Consider the following 16676-nt stretch of genomic DNA (forward strand, 5'->3'; position numbering starts at 1 on the left):
CTGCATTGGCAGATTAAGTGGTAATACAGCTTCCCCATTGGTCGCTAGAGGACTCATCTTATTGCAGTGTGTGGTTTGCGTCACGGCACCCATTTCTGCAATGGCATAGCGACAGAGGAATGAATGCTGTCGTTTCAGATGGCCGTCATCTCATGTTGGCTACGCCATAGGCTTGGATATGTACGATGAGTTCTGGAGATGAGTCGCCATCTCACACGCAGAGATCGCTAGCGCTGCTACATGCAGTTGGCAAAACATTGTGCCAGGAAGATGCCAGCTCGCTGCTTGGCTAACGGAAACGAGCGTCTCCGAGCGGCTACGGCGTCACCCAATCCAATAAGACATTAAGGGATAATAAGGAGCAAGTGCAAGGACTATGGGGCGGTGTGGTTGAATCGGAAGGGGCTCCGGGATTGGCAGCTTAGGAAGGCGGAAGAGATTCGATATGAGACAGCATGTAAGTGGAAATTGAGTGGCTAGCTGGACCAGAACATGCTTGTTTTTTTCCGGTGACAGCTGATCCAATGGCCCGGCAAACGGGTCGTACGAAACAGATGGCCCTAGACGTCCAGTTTTTACTGGGTAGAGAGCTGGATGTGCAAATGAACGTATCAATTTCAAGTTCAAGAGAGGGATTGCAGAAGAGAATTGAGGGGAAATTGCAAGTAAAGATTAGAGCCAGTTCTTATTTTGCTTTGCTATGCTTTGTTTATTGAAGTCTTGATGATATGTCATGTAATAAGTCCCTACTTTGCTGAGTAGTGTATCCCCCCCCAATGGCACAATCTCCAAAAATTCTATAAAAATTAAAATCTCTTGATGATATTAACCTAAATCACTCTCTGATATTCTCGATATTCTTTTCTTCTAGATGCATTCGTCCAGGGATGCTGCTAAATGCCAGGCTACGTCCGATGGCATACATTGAAGTTGCTAGTTCGGACACCCCACTGGAGGCGCTGATGCGCAGGATGTAAGTGCATATGCAGGTTTACAGCACGGACAGCTACAAGTCAGTGCCCTGTTCAAGCTGTTTAGGCCACTCTACTCACTATATCCATGATCCCTGCAGGCTCTAATTCTGTGCCTGCGCCCAGGCCTGCCCGCCACTCCATTGCCAGCAAAGATGGATGCCCAACGAGGTGGTTGGAGCAAGAAACGAGAAAAAAAGTGCTCTCCTGTTTCGCTGCATGAGCAGTATACACTTGATATGGGAACTAATGTAGATGCCGAGGTAGGCACATGTACTACCAACCAAACTCAAAGTAACTCTTGGTCGTATATCCAATACGTACAACAAGACATCTTTTCTATGAATGAATACCCCATTCGTGATGGTTGGGAAACAGGGCTCCTTCTGGGCAAGGATATGTCGTGCCTGCTTGGCTATGAGAAGAAGAAGAGGGTGTGGATTCATGCTTCTAGTAGATCTGCTAGTAGCAATCAATCAATCCTGCAAGTAATCCTCTCCGTGCGGATACATACGACGACGATGAACACGCACCTTTCTATGTAGGGGGGGATGGGTGTCATTTCGCTATATGTACGCCCCCTGTCTTTTTCCCCTGGCCGCAAGGTACAGCGTACGTTAACTGGCTGAGAACCATGGGCCGCGGATCTATGCCTGATGCTGGTGCTGCTGTGTGCTCAGGAAAAGAGAAGCAACAGGGTCTTTGCCACTACACTGCGTATAGGAAGCCTGAGTACATGTGCTTGGATGGATCTGATAGGCCAGAAAGCCTGAGACGCCAGACGGCAGCGCAGCGGAAGCTTCGATATGTTTGGTGGATGAACGGCTGCTAGTATTATCGCCCCATTTACATGGTATAAGATGCATCACAGCTCTAGATCCCAGATTGTAGATCCCATATTTATATCAGCTATAGTCGCTTTCCACTTGGTATCTAATCTCATTGACATCATTCCTCTAGAATCTCTCGAGATATCCATCTTATCTCATCTCATCTGATACCATTACACCATCTACTCTGCCACATAGCCCAATGGCGGACAATATGTCCTTTGCAACCCTCGTTTGGGACTATTCCTCATCTTCTTCAGCCTCTCCTCCAGTCGCTTCAGCTTCAGTTTCAGCTCCCTCTACCTCGGCGACATCTCCTTCAACTTCACCACGCGACTCGAGCTACCAGGTACAGCCAGAGCCCATGTCTTTAGAAGTCGTCGCAAAATACTCTACGCCTCCAGAAACAGTTGATCCGGCAGACATCACGACAACTCCCGTTCATTCACCACCCGCCAAGAAGAACAAGCAGGTAATATTGCCAAAGTATCCGGTATACATGCGAGAAGAGGACGACTGGACGAAAGTGCAGGACCCCAAAGAGAAGAAAAAGATACAGAATCGCGTTGCTCAAAGAACATACCGTATGTTTGTTCCCCTCTCTATGCTTCTCAATTCCACTCTCGTTCACTGGCTGCTGCATAAGACAAGGGGCTAGCTTGAACATGAAATACGCTTTACTGACCATTGACATATTGATATAATAGGCCACCGTTTGAAGGCACGTCTGGGTGAGCTGCAGGCCCGTCTAGAAAGCCAGGAGCAAGACAAAGTCCAGCTGCCACTCGCCGAAAGTGGCGATTCATCCGCTTCTCCAAAAGTGATTCGCGGCTTTACAGCCATCAACCAGATGCCCGGCATCGAATCTCCCCTCTCTCCTGTATCCCAAGACAAAATTTCTTCAAGCCAAATGCCTTCTTCGGTGCAACCGGCCGTGTATGAAAAGCCCGCTGCCGATGGGACTGAGCCCATGTTCCCGCAAATGCCTGGCAATGACCTGAGCAGTCCACCCCCACAAACACAGACTTCCCCAGATGCCGTGGGGCTACTATCTCCACCAAGCCAACCGATAGTAGACCAAAGTTACAGAGTGCCTCATGAGTTTATTCTCGACTGTTTGCGTTTTCAGACTCACTTGCTGAATCGCCTGAATAGTCTTCAGCAGCAGCTCAACTTCGCCCCTCCATACCCTTCTAGCAGTGGCGTGCCCTCCCAAGGTAAGTTTCAGCCTGATACCTCTAGCCCTCTGCTGGCGAGAAGGGCCACGGGGGCTGACGACTTGGATATAGCCTTGGAAAGCATCACCCAAGCTGAGCAAGTTTCCTGTGTCGATGCCTTCTCGCCCACTCATGCAGAGGCTATGGAGTATTCCTTTGATACCAATGCAGAAGAATGGAAAACAGGTGCCATATCGAAAGTGCAGTCGCTACCGCTACCTACACCTAGCAACAACAACATCCAGAATAACAACAATCACGCAACCCCTTACTCGGCACCTACCACTCCTAGCGCAGTTCTGGACTGTCCTGTGATTACTGGCCCCGATTCCAGTACCATATCGCCGATTCCTCAGCCAGCTGTGGAAAATATTTCTCTAGACGAGCGGATGGAGGGCATAATGCAAAAAGTTCGAGCAGCTGGCTTTGAAAGCTTTGATGCCCTTGTAACCGCATATTATTGTGGCAATTTTGTAGAAGCCTCTCCACTCGCCAACGAGCAGCGGTTGAGCCGTAACAGGCGTCTGCCCAAAGTCATCGACAACGTCTTCCAAGCAACCACGCAATGGAGCGCATGGGAGCGCCGTGGCTTCCAAGAGGAAATACTCAAAACTGCCGAGTCTATGCTCAAGTCTGAGGCTGTTAACGCCCATAGTCCTCTAATGGCCAAGATTACCCCTCTTCTAGACTTACACGACATCACTAACCCAGCTTCCACTGCTGAAGCCCTTGTTGAGTTGAAGCGGTCCATTCAAGATGAGGTGAGTAAATTTATATGGTCCTATCAAATTTGATGAAGAGATTCTAACGTCCATAAAGCTGCCTAACTCTTGGGCTCTGGGGATGGCCCTATCTTCTAACAGCCGTAATCCGTGGCCGAGAGATCGCTCGAATACGGCACTGGCAACTACTCTTCTCATCAACTTCTCAGGACGAATACCCAACGACCAACTGCTACAGATTATCGGAGCATGCCTCTAATTAATAACGCACAACTTTGGACTTACTACTCAAAAGCAACCCTGATTATCTCTATTCGCCTTGGCGATTCATTAGGTCGTTCCTACAGGCATCACACCTCCTATAGCCAATGATCTCATCTTATGGCTATGTCCAGCCCTTTGATGTGCTCTACAAAGCTGTCTCAAGCACAAAATACTTGTTGACAGTGAAATTCTCTTTTCGGCAAAATATTTTTTTATTTGAGTCTGAAGAAATGCTGGTTTCCCATCGTCTGTCTGATCGTGCATACGTACAGAGACAAGATGTATTGGAAGCATCCCAATTAGTCAATTCTTTGACAAAAGTTAATGGTCCGATAAAATTAAGAGAAATCCTCTCTTTTTCCTCTTTGTTTCATCGAGGTGTTATGCGGACAAGGACATCGGTGTGAAGCGCTTATAGGCAGGTTTGCGGCGCAACGGGAGTCTCTGGTTATTAGCATGGAGCTGGAAAAAAAAACCAAGGCTAAATATCTTTAAGCTTATACTTATTATATACTCAATTTAATTATTGTCCTGGAGACGCAGTTCACAGCTCTTCTTGGTGTATATATTGACCTCTATGAGCTGAGCCTTGTGATATCCAATCCAGCCCGCCAACGTACAGTTTGAGTATGTGGTGAGGGTTTAGCTTTCACGACAGAAACGTCGCCTCTATACTTCAACAATATATGAATGTCTGCCTCTCATATTGGCTATCTATCTTATAGAATCGGAGTAAAATTATGCTGCTAAACCCGCCATAGAGAAAAGAAAAGACCTCAGCCGACGCCACGCCATTATCCCAACACTGCAGCCTACAATGGTAAGAAATTGACTTCGAGATGAATGCTTCAATATTGGGTTATCTAGAAATTCATTCAGATATGCGCGTGCGGTGTTTAGGCGAGAAAGTAATAGAATTGATTGGCCTGCGAGCGCACAATAGAAATCAGTATATGCCGGCGATATCTAAAAATCAGTAGTATAATATTCCGCGTATAAACCTCGATTCTTCCGATAATGGTGAGCGAGCGCAATTTTGACTTACATACTAATATTAATTCGACAGAGTTCACTTATATACTTTGTGTCAGAGTCGAAAACAAAAACACCACTTAGGGTATGTATGAGCAGAACCTATCTACCGATAGGAGCTATGTTGACTGGCATGAAACATACCCTTTCTCTTCTTGTCATCTTTAAATATCTTGCCGGTGTTTAGGGTTAATGTAGCGTAGAAGGTGAGTCGCCAATATTCGTTGAACCATTCCAGGCCCGATGTGATTGACTTCTGAGATCCCAGAAATAAGTAGCTGTTTAATCTTGGCCATCTGCGTTGGCTATGTTGATGATGACAGACATGTCATCGTGATTAACATACTTAATAATACGGGCAGCAAGTACAAAGCCGCGTGCTGCATAATCGATTTTATATATACGGACAGTCCCATCGTTTACACAAGAAAAGAACATTCTCATCGGTACATGTCAATTGTTGGATTATTTCCATTACAAGACATTGTTTCGCTACTACATGTATTTATTACTTCAGATCATAGGGCGTACCCGACACTAGGCCCTGTGTCAGGTAAATCGCCGACAAGACCAGTATAAGAGCCAAAAGAGCAGTAATAGCATCAGTATTAGTTATAGAAGCAGCAAAAGCAGAAGCAAACATATGTCTTGCCAAGAGTGGTGGTACAAAGTTTAGTGTTTGAACTCAGCGGTTGAAACCATGTATTGATTCTCAAGAGTTATAAAAGAAGTGATTCATAGCTACTTAATAATATTAATATATAACAGGATTTCTTAGGCATAATTTCTTCCACAAAGCCTCAATTTGCTCAATATTTCTCATGGTACCCACCTTATTTGAGCGATTAATCATTAGCTGTTATCGATGATGTTTAGTCCTACTACATCGGGTGTCGTATCAATGCTGTACGCTAATCAGAGCATCTAACTTGTAGAGATTCATCTAGAAGAGCTCACATTGGTGCAAATATGAGTCATATACCGACCTTAGAGAGAGAGAAAAGGTACACACAAGGAGAGAATAAGACGCAGCCATACGTCTTGCATTAGATGTACCATCTTCTACTTCCTATTATAACCTGACATGATTCATTTTGCGCGGACAAACACAACACTCTGCCTTGGGGTATGACAGACAAGCAGCGCGATTATCAAAGAGACATACATATACTGTTGCTGATGAGCACTATCATTTTATTTTTTAACGTATAAACGATTTTTGGAACTTCAAGAGTACTTTTATCTACTTTGAAGAGCAAGATCTCTACGTATGCAAAGGCAATGTACATTTTCATGATCTGGAGCTCGCCGGCACGTACCAGGGCGTTTTTCAATCTCCTAAATTGACATTGTAACCTCTTTTCCGGTTCTCTTATTTGAGCCATGTAGTAAGAGGTAGTGCAGTCGGCAGTCTAATCCCACTCTACTGCTCCCTTCGGCGTATGCTTAATACCAAGCGCAGCCGCAGACTCAGCGATGTATTGTATTACTCAGATGGCGACATGCAGTCTGAGTAATGACTAGTGAATACGGCTTAGGGCGAGAAATGAAGAGGAATGGATGGCATGTTATTTTCTTCTATCTCTATCCCTTTGCGTTGATCTAGCTCAGAAAGTGATCGCTCTCATTTTGATCTCGCTCAGGTAGAGATCTCTTCGGGTAATAAAACGACCTGTTCTATGCCCCAGGATTCTCTGCTACTAGGTGCTACTGGTACTATAATATTGCTATTTTGGTGTATTGCATGCTCAATCATACTACGGGCTATTTTCTGCCGGTCAATCTTATGGTTTGCTCCATATTTCGTCCAGCTTCCGACCGCCGAGATTTGCCTATGGCGGACGCGGTTCGAAATGAGATGCAATGCAACCTCGTATATGCACGAGGAGCGTGGCGACGGCCTGTTCCTTGTGCTCGTGCCTTTTCTCCCTGCATAGCACTAAGAACGTGGCAAAAGCGCAGGCAATTTCGCTTGCCTCTAGGTACATGCAAATGCAAGTAGTGGACGTGGGACAAGCGAGAGGGCGCAAATGCAAAGTACTATTCGTGCGAGACGGCTCACTTCTTAGGCAGGGGGGAGAAAGCCTCAAATCTCAATGCTGTTACTGGCTACCCAGAGCGGTCCCCGAGCGAAATGCGCACTTAACGCCGCTCTGAGACAAAATAGCAGCAAGGGGGGAGTGGTTAGTTCAGCTCAGCCGTGTTGGCCAAATTGGCAAGCCGGATAGCGGTCACGTATAATGCAGTATGAGTCTTAGACTCTTGGGACGATGTGTACTGTATGGTTCACCTTGTCTATCAACTTGTAGCCCGCTATTATTGCCGTGTTCAGTACCTGCGAGGTGGCTGGCGGTGACGGAAATTAAAAGTATTAGCCACTGCTACTACCTACATGTAGGCACAACTGCAGTTACTTTAGCGATAAAACACATGTCCTGTTGTCTATGGCATGAGAAAAACAGTTCGTGTTTTATTATCGTCATTCAGTCCTTCTTTGGCAGCAGCGCAGCATGCTTGTCGGTCCCAAGACTTTTCCAGTTGCTCTGAAACTAGTACGTCGTAATTAGACTCCCGTCAGAATGGAGCGTCTCCCCTGTGGATGCAATAAGCTTGATTCCAGCCCGTTTATAGCGGACCTCCCGTCCATCCGATCACCGCATCCGCATCGCCGGGTCCCAAACAGCTCTATCATGGTAGCCCACCCGCAATCACATCCCTGTTTCTGATCATGGACTCTGTAATCTAGAGAGCACGGGCTTACATAACTTGCGCTGTCATACTGGGACGGCTGCTCCTTAGTAGAGAGAATCTACCGGGATGGAATAGCTTTCGTCCGGTTAGTGATGTGGGACGTAAGACTGAGAAGAAGCACTTTGGGCTGCAGCTGCGGAGAGCCTGATGAGATTGATGACATACGTGTTTAGAGCATGCACATTGTGTGCTCGTCGGTTCACCCATCGCCATTGTTTAATGCTCTATACTCTGTCCCTTTTATAGAGTATCTCTAAAAAAAAGTTATCAGTTCTTTACAATGTACGAAGGCGGCCCCAACCCCATCAAAGTCCAAATATCGCCGGCGTATAAGCGGGCAAATCCGTCACCACCGCTGGTCTTGATCCATGATGGAGGCGGCACAACGTTTGGCTATTTCATGCTGGGAAATCTCTATCGCGACGTGTGGGCGATTCATAACCCCCATTTTTTCGACGGAGGTGCCTTTGAAGGCGGTATGGATGAGATGGCGCGGCTGTATATCGGATTCATGAACGATGCGGGCATCAAGGGTAATATCTTGCTAGGCGGTACGTGCAGAATCAGCGGCGCGTGTTATTCCATACCTGTGCTCGTTATCCAGCGTGGTTCCTGCTGGGTGACTGGTCTTGATACGCGTTGTAATCCATAACTATAGCGTTCCATCAGACTAACGTCTCTATGTTGTTCATTGGCACAGGCTGGTCTCTGGGTGGATTTCTGTCTCTGGCTATTGCGCGCTTCTTGGCTGAGGACCCTGAAGCCAAGATCAAGGTTTTGGGTATCGTTATGATGGATACGCCATATCACGCTCCATACAGCCAGGAAGAGGGACCTACTGACGACCCAGTCATTGAGAATATCCCAGAGGCCGTGCAAAAATGTTTCGACCGCTGCGATGAGATGCTGGAGAACTGGGAGGTGCCCAAATGGGACAGGCCTGCATGCGATGGCAAATTCGTCTTCTTTGGCGTCGATGGAAGACGTTATTCTGTTCCACCGGGGAAAGTGCTTTATAAGCCCTTCAACGGAGTTTGGTCACCCATTGAAGTACCACAGTATAAGCTGTTGGAGGACTCACAGCCTGAGAAGGCATCACTAATGACGCCGCCTACAGTCTTGCTTCGGTGTACTGAGCCCATGCCTCTTCCTGAAGGCAGGACTCAGCCATTCATAATAGACAAGTATCGCAACGATCGGACGCTAGGCTGGGCGGGCAATGCACCAGAGTTCATCAGAGCAGTAATTGATGTACACTCAAACCACTATGAAATGTTTGAAAAGTCACACGACACGCGGGTAAGAATATTGACTCCCTGGAAAACAATGCGATTCGTATGTGCCTAACTTTGTATATAGATCAAGGATGTGACAACACGGCTTAACCTGGCTTTGGAGATTTTAGACAGTATTGGCGGCTCTTCAAAGCCTGCTTCCGGAAGCAAGCCCGCGTTGGACTATTTCTAAACAAATACCCAACATGTAGCATTGTCGTGGATCATGAAGTTTGAGTCAATTTTAATGATAAACTTATAAAAGCGCAAGCAGGGAAGGTAGCAAAGGCAATTGATTATCCGAGAGACGATGCTACCAAACAAGGCCATTTTCATACTGAATAGATTGCATAGACTACTATACGTTTTTTTCGTATTAATTCGGCCCATATGCCATGCTAGGGAACATTTATCGCCAGTGATTTCCGAAAAGTGATAATCGACTTGGAATATGATCCATGGAAATTCTGACTTGTAACATCATGTTTCGTGAATATGGAATATTTCTTGACAATAATAAAGAGAGCCGCGATCAACAAATACGACTGTCTGTCCCGGATATTCTATTTGCACACAAGCTTCACCTAACTAGCAAAAGGTAAGCAAGGAGAAGCTTGCAGAGTTATATCCAAGATTTTCCACTCTTGAGACTCTTGATGGTCCAATATCACTCATCTTAACAGAAAGTCAATGGTTGTGCCTGAAGCTCCAATTAGATACATTAGATAGCTGCTGTCATGAAGCGCCCTTTGAAGTTGCCCCGCATAACACCCCGCGTCGTAAACTTTCAGCACGGTTATTTAAGGCAGGCCACATATTCCTTTTCCAACATCCTCTGAAACGAAAGATAACAAAATAAGAAGGAGAAAAAATAGTACTCAAGGTCGAGAGAGAGAAAATGACGACAACACGATCCATTGATTCTTTCAAGGCTCTCACTTTCGACTGCTACGGCACCCTTGTGGACTGGGAGTCGGGCATTTACAACAACCTCCAGCCCTTGAATCAGCAGCTTGACGACTCGCACCCTCTCAAGAATGACCGTCTCGGACTGCTTCGCGCCATAGTCCGGCACGAGGGCCTCGTCCAAACTGCCAATCCGACCTACCTCTACCATAAAGTTCTGGCTGAAGCCTATGGCAATCTTGCCGCTGAGCTAGGCGTCTCGGCCGACGAAGAGGCCAAGGCCGAGTTTGGATACAGCGTTGGCCGTTGGCCCATCTACCCAGACACGCTCGATGCCCTGAATCGGCTGCACAAGCACTTCAAACTGGTCATCATCTCCAACGTGGATCTCGATTCGTTCAAGCGCACACTTGAGAAGCAGTTTCTAGGCTTTCCCTTTGACGCTGTGTACACGGCGCAGGAAATTGGCTCGTATAAACCCGACTTGAGAAACTTTCGATATCTCATTGAGCACTGCGACAAGGACCTAGGGGTGAAGAAGGAAGACATCTTGCATACGGCACAAAGCCTGCACCACGACCATGTACCGGCGAAGCAGGTTGGACTAGTGAGCGCGTGGATCGAGCGAGGAGAGGAAGTTGAGAGTGTCATGGGCGGGGATCCGAAAGAGTATGAGGAGAGGGTGGCATATTCGTGGAAATTCAAGAACATGAAGGAGATGGCGGATGCAGTTGATGCTGCTGCTGCGAAGAGCGCCTAGAGACATCCATCCCGGGTCTGGATTCTGCGTTGTAAAAGATAGAGAAGCCAAATAGTTTTATTGTAGCTATTTTTGTTTATGATACTTTGGCGTCAACGACCCGAAACTTGATCTTGAATAAGCATCAGCCCATTTCGTCGATGATGTGGCCCAGCAATCCTCATCCGACCTTGATGAAGTGCATTGTTGGATCGTTTGATCAAATACAAGCTAACTGATCATTTTACCAACTATCCCTAACCTTCATCTTTAAAATTCTTGTGACGATACCAAGTATGTGACGCAATTGGCCATGTAGCGTGGCTGTGCTGTGATCCTGCCTGGCTCATCGCCTCACAGCGCTACGTATTACCGCATTCGGTGGTTATGATGGAGCTCAGCTGAAATTGAGGGTTTTCTTACTAGTGAGGATGGAACAGGTAACGAACATATAAAGTCACGGTCGTAGAGCGAGGCTCATGAAAATAATGTGAATTGAAAACTCGACCGGGTTTATTGATGCTACAATTGCGTCTCTCATTTACACCACCACCACAAATAACTACAGTACCAGCACCACTACCATTATACTAGCAACCATGGGTGGCGCCGAGTCAAAAGCGGCTCACCAGAAAATCCACAAGACCACGCTTGCCGGAGTTACATTCCCCAACACCTTTGAGCTCTACTACGAGCCGTCCTGGAAGAAGCTCAAGCTGTCTCTCGGCGAGGCCTCTTCCGAGCCGCTCTACACCTTCAACCTGCCGGAAGGCTGGTGGGGGGATCTCATCATGTACAACGGCCCTACTCTGGAACACCCGCCGCTGGCCGCTGTGCGCAACACTGGCAAGTCGGGGATGGGAAACGCCGTCACACTGCCGCCTCTAGGGCCGGGCCAAGAAGTGCTGGAGGAGAAGATGTCGCGTCGACGCAAGGGCCTGATGGACGTGTTTTCCTTTGCAGCTGTTGTGCAAGCCCAAGAGGGGGAGAAAACAACGCGACGTGTCGAGAGGTTCGAGTGGGTGGGCTCAGGACGCAAGGAGGTCAAGGATTTGCACGAATGGAAGCACGGGTGGAAATTAAGGCGTGTAGCTGCGAGTGGTGCGGATGAGGACGAGGACGAAGCCGAAGACGAATCTGCGAATGAGATGCCCGCTGGCGAGATATTGGCTGTCTGGGCCGACTCTACCATGAGCATGAGAAAGGCGGCCAAGTTCCAGTTCCTCAACAGCGGGGCGACCGGTGAGCTAGGAGAGGCGTGGGCCCTGATGGCGGTGATTACATTTGTGAGGGTATGGCAGAGATACATGCAGGTGGTGATGGTGTAGCACGCAGGTGAGGGATGGAGAAAGGTGAGGGCGGCAACGGATAGTGACCCGGCTAGGTACCCGTTGGATGAGAGCATCTGCACATGTAATATTAGTATTCGAGCTTATAGTAATATGCCTTTGAGATGACTACACCACACTTATGCCCACGACGCTTTATTACTAGTATCACGCAGCTAAGTCCAACTTCGTCATAGCTTCGTTGTGTAAGATGCTGTATCTCCTCCTGATGCAGTGAATGCAGAGCAATCCTAAAGCAGCATTTGGCCTTTTGAAAACAACTTCTCGATATGCCTCGGGTTGCAAAGGTGTAATTCGCAGCGTCATATACCTGTACAACTATGCTGTCAATCCTGCCACAGCGCCCAGGACCAATGGGCCCCTCCAACCAGGAGAAGGCAGCAAAAAGCAACTTCATCCAATTTAACCCCAGCCCCCAAATTATGCGCCAACCTGGGGCTTTGGAATGCATCCATTCGGTGGCATCACATTCATCCAAAAAAACGACATCTTCTCTCAGACAGCCACTGCGAGTCGCTTCTCCTCGGCACCAAGATGTCGCACCGTCCTTGCATCTCCCATACGCCTTGCTAGAATGCCATGTTGGCGCATCGGGTCTTACATGGCATATAGGACCGGGCCATGGTGAAAACGCTGTAGCAGAATGACTCTCTTGTACTGTGTCTCGGACTCTTTCCTAGCCGGTCAAGTAGCCACTACGTGCCCCCGAGCTACTGCAGCATGTGCTCCTGGGCAAGGAGCAGTGCGCTGTGTTACTCGGGAAGAAAAGTGATATTACCCGCGTTTCAATCTCCATTTGGAAATAGCATACTCGAGGAATGCCGCTTGGTGATCCGGCTTGGCCACTAGTCTAGTGGTGTAGCCGCGGGCATCAGAGGCCTTCAGCTTCGGACGCGCTCTTGTCTCCTTTAAGAACTGCATACCGTACAAGCTAATGCACGCCGCAACTTAGCAACGTTCACCGGCTGCCTGTCCACCGGCTGAGTTGTTGTCGGCAAGGAAATCTATTGGTCTGTTTTCGAAGCTACTGTAAGACAGGCCTGCATACATACTCCCTCGCGTTAATATCGCTATACCGGGGTGTGTGATGGAGCATGTGAATTGTATGATGTGTTTAAATCCTGGTATAACATTCATTTAGTGTAGCATACGTGGGCGTTTCCAGCATCTGATTTGTTAGAGTTACTTGATATACATGCAGAGTACAAGTTATTGACCCTTTTAGGTAGAGGGTGGAACACATGGCGTATTCGTGATGAGAGAGACTCGCTTCGTAACACTTCAACATGGTTCGAGTAGGATATACCATAGTCCCTGGTTTTCATCACGTTTCTTCAAATAATTTAATACTATATTCTTCAATTTAAGACCGGAAAGAACTGAATGGCCTATGATGCCAAAATATAGGCTATAATGTAGCTAGAGTTACCACTGTATGGCTGTCCGACTCTTGCCCCTGGGTTGTGCTTGCAAAAAGCTGCAGCATTAAAAGACTGAGAAGTTGCACAATGTCTCGCGTAAACAAGAAACCCGTCTTTAACTAATCCTGATTAGCATCAAAATACGACACTAGCATATCCTGAGGCTGGCTGAAAGAAATAGCCCGAGTTATTTGCAGCGTGTCTTGCTCAGGAACTTTGCGGAGCCTATGAAGCGGTGTTACAACAACTACCACGGCAGGACTACCCGCAAGGATTCAAGCCGAGCATCATGGTGCTTAATGAGATTGATCGACACCATCTCTCCCTTGCTTTCGTCTTCCCACCATAAGCCGTTTTGTCTCACAACCTCCTCACTGCTGAGTGTGTCCCATCGAGAATAAGAGAGAGGTGTTTCCCACCTTCTTATAGCCCATCACATCTCCAAAGATTACATTGAACAGAGAGACAAGACAAGTTTACACGTTTGTGTTCTTTTTATCTTACTTTTATTCACCTCTTCCTTCTTCTTCTTCACCCATCAATTTTCAACATCAACGTCCTAAGAAGGGAGTTGTTCTAGCTTCCTTTTCGTTTTCGCTTCTCTTGTAGAAGCACATTTGACAAACAGACAAGCAGCTTTCAACTTTTTTTTTTCTTTCTGTTTACTTATTTACTATTGAGGGCTATCCTGAGCCGTAACAAACTCAAAGTCCTGATTTCTTTTTGCTGCAGAGAGCTATCCTGAGCTACTCTTTTTACTCCTGACAGAGAGCTATCCTGAGCTACTCTTACAAATCCTGATAGGGGGCTATCCTGAGCCACTCCTGAACTGACTCCTGAACATTAAGATTTTTGAAATCAAAAATTGAAAGTCCATTTGCTTTTTACAAAGCTAAAAAAGCAAAACCAAACTTTTAAAAACTTCCGTCTGTTGTTATTCATCACCTTGAATCTTCACCATCATGTCTACATTCAGGTATGCGCAACGTGCAGTCCGTGCCTCGGCACCACTGCTTCGTTCCTCGCCTACCATCACCAACCGCGGCAGCCAACGGTTGTTTCACGAGTCCAGCAAGGCAAAGGCCGTTGAGGCCATAGCCACACAGACACCTCTGAATAATGGCCCGCCTCCTCCCCCCATGATGGCCCAACTGTTACAGCAGCCTCAACAACTTCTCGCCGAGCCTTTCCCCCAGCCGGAAGGCTACACCCAGCTTAATGTCAGGGAGCAGGCGTATAATCCAAGGTTCTACGAGACTGTCGGCAAGATCATGAAGCTCCGCGAGAAATACCTCCGTGATCGCTGCATCTTCGTCGAGTCTGCTGACATGATCGATATTGTGTTGGGCCTTGGCGCCAATGAGGCCGACCTCCCTAAGATGGAGAAAGTCTCAGACCATTTGTATCACGACCCTACTCTGCCTTTCCGCTTGACTCGCAACAGCCGCTTTTGCCTTGATTTTGACACCCACACCATACGCCGCCTGGAATTCCAGCCCTTTGTCCTGACTGTTGAGGAGGACTTCAACCGCTACGACTCTGGGGCCATTCGCCGCTTTGACGAGGTCCAAAACGAACTGCAGCTCAACTCAGTCTTCCAAGCGCTGTTCGCCTTCAAGGCTATGGTTATCCACGGCGTGCAAATTGCCCACCGTCCCAAGCTGGAGTATGGCATCAACAAGTGGGTGTGCACCCTGTTTAACCTCCGTACTGTCACCACCCCCCACATTTTGGGAGAGCCGGCACTGGAGGGTGTGCACTCTGATGGTGTCGACCATACCATGACAACCTTTCTGGGGAGCTACAACATGTCGGACAACAGCGCCGCCACCTTTATGCACGACATGGATGAGAAGACGGGCATTCCCTTGGAAGAGATCAAGCCCAAGCACCTGCTCGCACGGGTCCAGCACAAGAGACTGCTTGATACTCTCATGATTGTCGACCATGAGCGTAAACACAGCCTGTCTGCAGTTTATCCCGTTGACGAGACCAAGGAGGCTCATCGCGACATGCTTGTATTCTTCACTCGCAAGCCTGTGGAGAGAACGCATGTATCCGGGTCCATCGACTCTCTCACACCACACAAAGAACTCCCCATGGAAATCCCTCTGTATCTCCCTGGTGCCAACCAGTAAAGAGAGACGTCATACGTATCAAGGATTGGCCAAAAGAATGTACGCACTAGGGGGGTAGTGCTTAGACAAGGAAGCGGGTGATCACCTTCGATCTCGTTAGTCGCATTAGGCCAACGGGTCTCAGAGCTATGTGGGCGCTGCATAGCTTACTGGCCCCCTCCATGTCTCCGATTTTCCCGCCTAATTTCCTTGCCCCGGACCTAAAACAAGATCTTGGAAAAGGCAGATGGCAAGAGTGCAGAAAAGGGATTTCTCATGTCCCTTGTTGAGGCTGATGTTAGCTCTCAGGCGAGAGGCAATGGATTGGCAAGGTTGGATTCGTTTCAACTGCCTTGGCCTTCGATACATACCTTTATGTTTGATGAACTCTGAAAGGGATCTTTTACCATTTTAGCTATTGACTAGAATAGTTGAATGCATTTGTTTTGTCTGTTTCTACTTTAATTACGGAATCTACAGATTCCTAGTAACTTTTCTCATCAAATCTGAGAGGGGTATAGCAAGATTATTTCACAGCATTATATCACGGAATATGAAATCAGTAAGCATGGCAACAGTAGGCTTCACAGCAAAGGAGAAATGAAATTTCTAATTAACAAATTGTCTACTTGTATGCTTACCTTGCTCAATTTTTAATACAATGTTCGTTTCGTGACAGAAAAGAGAGAGCAGAAGGGCTCGAAAAGGCTTCACGTCTGGGGCATCGCAAAAACCCTGAACGATTAGATAAGATTGGTGACAAGCCCACTGCCACATACCACTTCTCTGATTGTAGGTCTTGGCTGCGTTCAAACACATTAACTAGTTAATGTATGACCCTTGGACAGAGCGTGTTTGAGCTCTGGAGTGCTTTGCATGCTTTGCAGCGCTTGTATGCATGCAAGCAATATGTAGCGCGGTTTACAGGCATGAATATTTCTACTATAAGCATATTTGGAGTATCTAAATATGTACTTTGTACTAGCGTCGCCCGCTTTGCATTACATTGCATCCATGTAAGTGAAACCAGGATTTTGCTTCAACGTCACTTCAGACGACGTGGCAAAGAGGCTTGCTGCACGA

At 47.3% G+C, this 16676-nt stretch overlaps 5 protein-coding genes across 5 annotated transcripts; all 5 read left to right on the forward strand.

The window, feature by feature from the left end:
- Nucleotides 1–1931: 1931 nt before the first annotated feature.
- On the forward strand, nucleotides 1932–3999 carry TrAtP1_012243 (uncharacterized protein; the record flags this gene model as incomplete). The annotated part of the gene is made up of 4 exons (XM_014090346.2): nucleotides 1932–2385; nucleotides 2509–3018; nucleotides 3091–3779; nucleotides 3838–3999. Exons 1-4 carry the CDS (start codon nucleotides 2004–2006, stop codon nucleotides 3997–3999), a joined length of 1743 nt encoding a protein of 580 aa, XP_013945821.2. The 5' UTR covers nucleotides 1932–2003.
- A 3878-nt stretch (nucleotides 4000–7877) lies between these two features.
- On the forward strand, nucleotides 7878–9417 carry TrAtP1_012244 (putative secondary metabolism biosynthetic enzyme). Its single transcript, XM_014090345.2, has 3 exons — nucleotides 7878–8338; nucleotides 8488–9086; nucleotides 9147–9417. Exons 1-3 carry the CDS (start codon nucleotides 8068–8070, stop codon nucleotides 9252–9254), a joined length of 978 nt encoding a protein of 325 aa, XP_013945820.1. The 5' UTR covers nucleotides 7878–8067; the 3' UTR covers nucleotides 9255–9417.
- Nucleotides 9418–9720: 303 nt separating this feature from the next.
- Nucleotides 9721–10843, forward strand: TrAtP1_012245 (uncharacterized protein). Its single transcript, XM_014090344.2, has one exon. It carries the CDS (start codon nucleotides 9960–9962, stop codon nucleotides 10725–10727), a length of 768 nt encoding a protein of 255 aa, XP_013945819.1. The 5' UTR covers nucleotides 9721–9959; the 3' UTR covers nucleotides 10728–10843.
- Nucleotides 10844–11202: 359 nt separating this feature from the next.
- TrAtP1_012246 (uncharacterized protein) lies at nucleotides 11203–12192 on the forward strand. The gene has a single exon (XM_014090343.2). It carries the CDS (start codon nucleotides 11306–11308, stop codon nucleotides 12032–12034), a length of 729 nt encoding a protein of 242 aa, XP_013945818.2. The 5' UTR covers nucleotides 11203–11305; the 3' UTR covers nucleotides 12035–12192.
- Nucleotides 12193–13878: 1686 nt separating this feature from the next.
- On the forward strand, nucleotides 13879–16000 carry TrAtP1_012247 (uncharacterized protein). Its single transcript, XM_014090342.2, has one exon. It carries the CDS (start codon nucleotides 14439–14441, stop codon nucleotides 15612–15614), a length of 1176 nt encoding a protein of 391 aa, XP_013945817.2. The 5' UTR covers nucleotides 13879–14438; the 3' UTR covers nucleotides 15615–16000.
- Nucleotides 16001–16676: the final 676 nt, after the last annotated feature.

The sequence above is a fragment of the Trichoderma atroviride genome, chromosome 7 (genome assembly GCF_020647795.1).
Source record: "Trichoderma atroviride chromosome 7, complete sequence".
Classification (NCBI taxonomy): Eukaryota; Fungi; Ascomycota; class Sordariomycetes; order Hypocreales; family Hypocreaceae; genus Trichoderma; species Trichoderma atroviride.